This window comes from Oryzias melastigma, linkage group LG13 (assembly GCF_002922805.2).
Source record: "Oryzias melastigma strain HK-1 linkage group LG13, ASM292280v2, whole genome shotgun sequence".
NCBI classification, from domain to species: Eukaryota; Metazoa; Chordata; class Actinopteri; order Beloniformes; family Adrianichthyidae; genus Oryzias; species Oryzias melastigma.
Window position 1 is genome coordinate 5,507,694 of NC_050524.1, and position 3,521 is coordinate 5,511,214.

The 3,521-nt window shown below is 41.1% G+C and overlaps 1 protein-coding gene across 2 annotated transcripts in view; it reads left to right on the forward strand.

Moving 5' to 3' along the window:
- Positions 1-3,521, forward strand: part of cdon (cell adhesion associated, oncogene regulated) — a 49,666-nt gene that overhangs the window by 17,077 nt on the left and 29,068 nt on the right. For both annotated transcript variants that reach the window (XM_024277501.2, XM_024277502.2), the window contains exon 2: positions 1,933-2,071. In XM_024277501.2, coding sequence (XP_024133269.1) covers positions 1,999-2,071 — 73 coding nt within the window. In that variant the 5' untranslated portion in view covers positions 1,933-1,998. The remainder of the gene's footprint in view (positions 1-1,932; positions 2,072-3,521) is intronic.

The following is a 3,521-nucleotide window of genomic DNA, read 5'->3' on the forward strand; positions in this document are numbered from 1 at the left end:
TCAGATGTTACACTTGGTTCGGGGATTTTTCCTCATAAATGTATTTTTGGAGAAAAATAGGTCTTGGTCTTTATGGGTTAAACTCTTCCTGTTTTTACGTAATTTTCATTTCTAGCAGCAGTAACCACTGCTGAGAAAGGGTTGTAGTGCGACTTTCAAAGTTTCTGCCCAATCAGAGTAAATGTGGGTTTGTTTGCGTGTTTTGCTAAGATGCTACTACGTTCCACTGCGCAATACTGCCGTAAAGAGGAAAACTGAAACGTTAGCTTAGCGCTATATTGGTGCTTTCTAATGTCGTCATCACTTTCTGCCAATCAGCAGGTGACTACATCGGCTCCGCCCCAACCGTCCCCTTCTATTTTTCTACGGACCTACAAATGACGGGGGCTGTCACGACTACAGTTTGGTACTGTTTAACGGTCCATTTTACAGTGGAAACGGTCAAAATACCAGACCGTACTGGACCGCCCAATAGAAACAAGGCTTTACTGAAAGCCGTTTCTCAAGTGGGTGAGCAGTCATATGCGAGTTCCCCAAGTGGTGAATCCGATCCCAAGTGATCGTGTGGCTCCTATAGGTACTAGGGGTGTGCCAAAATATCGGTTCTCAATGGGTCTCACCAAGTATCGATCTTTTATATTCGTTTAAAGAGGCTGTAAAACGTTATTTTCATCAGTCTTTGGTGAGACGTTCCTTTGGAGTAGATAGGGGTGCACCAATGTGCCTCACAGCTACTTTTTAAAAATTATTCCAATTTCAATATTGGTGTCGATGCTCGTCAAAGTCGTAGTATTACTTATTTGCATAAAAGTGTCTAGTATTTGTTGCACATAATAAGACACAAGTTGTTTTTCATGATTGTGTTCAAGCTAAAAAATTAACAGGGATATGTCTTCCCCCCAAATTAAGTGTTCTTCTATATAATGTGAGTTATTAGAGAGAATTTTTACCAATCATCGCAGTGTCGCGATATCGATATCGTGAACCATGTATCGTGTATCACATCATATCGTGAGGTACGCAGTGATTCCCAGCCCTGATAAGTACCAAAGGTAAAAAGAACTACAAACTTTCGTAGAGGTTTACCTGTACACTGGAGTTGTTGGTTTTGGTGACTTAGATTTTACTGCAGAATTTTTCTCACTTTGACGCTCAAAGTGAGGCACTTTTGATTTGTTCGTTGCAACTCCTCTGGCTGCGTCCTCAAAGGGAGGCTAACCAAACTGACCCGAGCATCTGAAACAACCCTTTGAGTCAGAGAATGAGGGTTAGAAACCTGCTCACCTTCTGCCATCCCACCCAGGCAACGCGCTTTCAGTCCGGGCGCTCCCGCGAGCCGCTGAAGCCCCCGGACTGAATGTCACAGCTGGACGGCCATTGTCCGTCCCGCCTCAGGCTCCAACTCTGGCTACCAACCAGGAACCGCGGATCAAAGCTTTGCCCGGATTACTCTCAGGAAAAAGGGGGAGGAGGCGCTGCCTTCAGAGGGGGGTCCGGTTGAAAAGGGGAGAGGAATGCTCCTAATTACGTGCCCTCCACTCCTTTTCTGCCTCTCCTCTTGTTTCCTCCTGCGTGTCTGGCCTGCACTTCAGGCTACAGTGCACCTTAGAGAGGGCAACACACTGTGACAAGAGAGTGATATTAGAGGAGAGGCGACAGGCGCTCCGCTGCAGCGGAGGTGGTTGTGGGAAAGGAGGAGGCAGGGAGGCTGCTGAGACACTTGAGAGGGTGAGAAGAGGGGTCAGAGGACACGCTGGGGAGGGGGGATTAAACAGTGGGAAAAAAAGGATGTGTTGGGAAGATTAGGATTGTTGTACAGGAATTAATCACAAACCTCGTCTCTCTTTTGGGATTGTTTCTGAGTGTATTTGCCCGTCGCATCCCCATCCCTACGTCGTCATGGTGACCTGGGATCTCATTTGTTTGCTCCAGGTTTTCTGAAGAGACGAAGGCGTAGGAACCGGACGGTACGGCTGCTGGCAGGGGTCAAAAAGCACCATGGACAGGGGCCTGAGGGTCCTCCTGTCCACTGTGCTGTGTCTCAGCCACACCCTGCTCGTCAGCTGCTCATGTAAGTTCAATATTTTATCCCCTCAACTCTCGTTGCACTGATGTTTACTCTTATTTTTAAGCAGATGAGCTTTTATTTTTGTAGTATTTCATTTTTTCATTGTTTTATTTGTTTATTTCACCAAAACTTGCTCTTTAAATCAAATGTTTAACTTTCAAAATAAGATTTTATTTCCTTTTTTTTCTGTTCCCCATTATGAACTCTGATTTTGGTGTTTGCATTTAACTAAACACCGCAACATTTAGATATATTAAAATGTATTAAGTAAAATTCATATATTTTTTATCAAATTTCCAGATTTCTGCACAGAACCACAAAAAAGTCTCAGGGTGTCTAAAATAAACTAACAAAATGAATAACTTGATCAATTTTATTTTGAATTAGAGCTTAAAATGCTGCAGTTATGCTTATAAATACAGATTTTTTAAACATCAAAAATAAATGATGAAGGCCACAACGTCCCACTTAATCATTAAAAAAAAATCACAATATTTATGCTTTTTTGGCATGAAATATTTATTCATAAATGCAGCTTTTAAATATTTCAATAATTGAATTCAGTGTCTGTATGTTTAAATAAAACCCACCCTGTGTCAAAAATGTAAAATGAAAGATAGTCGTTTTAAACTGCATTTGTTTAAAATTTTAACCACTTTAGTGTAATTTACCAGAATAAGAAACATTCAGAGACTTTTATTTGACCATCGATAAATTAAAAACACAAATTTAAAGAACATTTTCAAAGAATTTCTGACAGTAAATTAAACTTTTTTTTGCTTAGTTGTTTGACATGTTAAAAATGTAAACAGAAAACTTAAAGAACTAATCTATTATTTATTCAAACATTAGCATTTTTCATTAAAGCTGAAGAGCCACAATGAAGGGATAAAAGATTGCAGACCCCTGTTCTAGGTTCTATTTATGGAAAAATTTAATGTGACACTTAAATATCTATTAAATTTGTGGTAGCAGCTGAAAATTCAAGCTAGCATAGAGGCTAAGATAGCATAAATATACAATTTGACCATTTTGATAATCTCCCCAAAAAGCCAAAACCCATTCTGATGAAAATTGTTTTTCTGGCGTTAAGCTAGTGACAGAGCGCTTTTCTCCAATGGTCACAATTACAACTGCCGAGGGGTGGGGGTGATGGGGAGGCATCAGCAGGAAATTCAAGATTTCATACCCCGAATATCGTTGGTGTCATTGGCTGCCAGCTGCCCGTGGGTTCATAAAGGGCAAGCCAATCTGCCCCACTGGTCATTCGCAACTTAGATTTTGAGCTCATTTATAATCTTGTCAATTTCCAAAATTTTTGGCAACATACCACCTAAGGAAGCACAATGATCTGTCTTCTTTAGTTTTGTGCAACATCAATGCTGTCAGCAGTCCTCGTTAAGGGCCCGCACTGCTACCGTACTTTTTATAACGAACTGGAAGCACAGGGGCA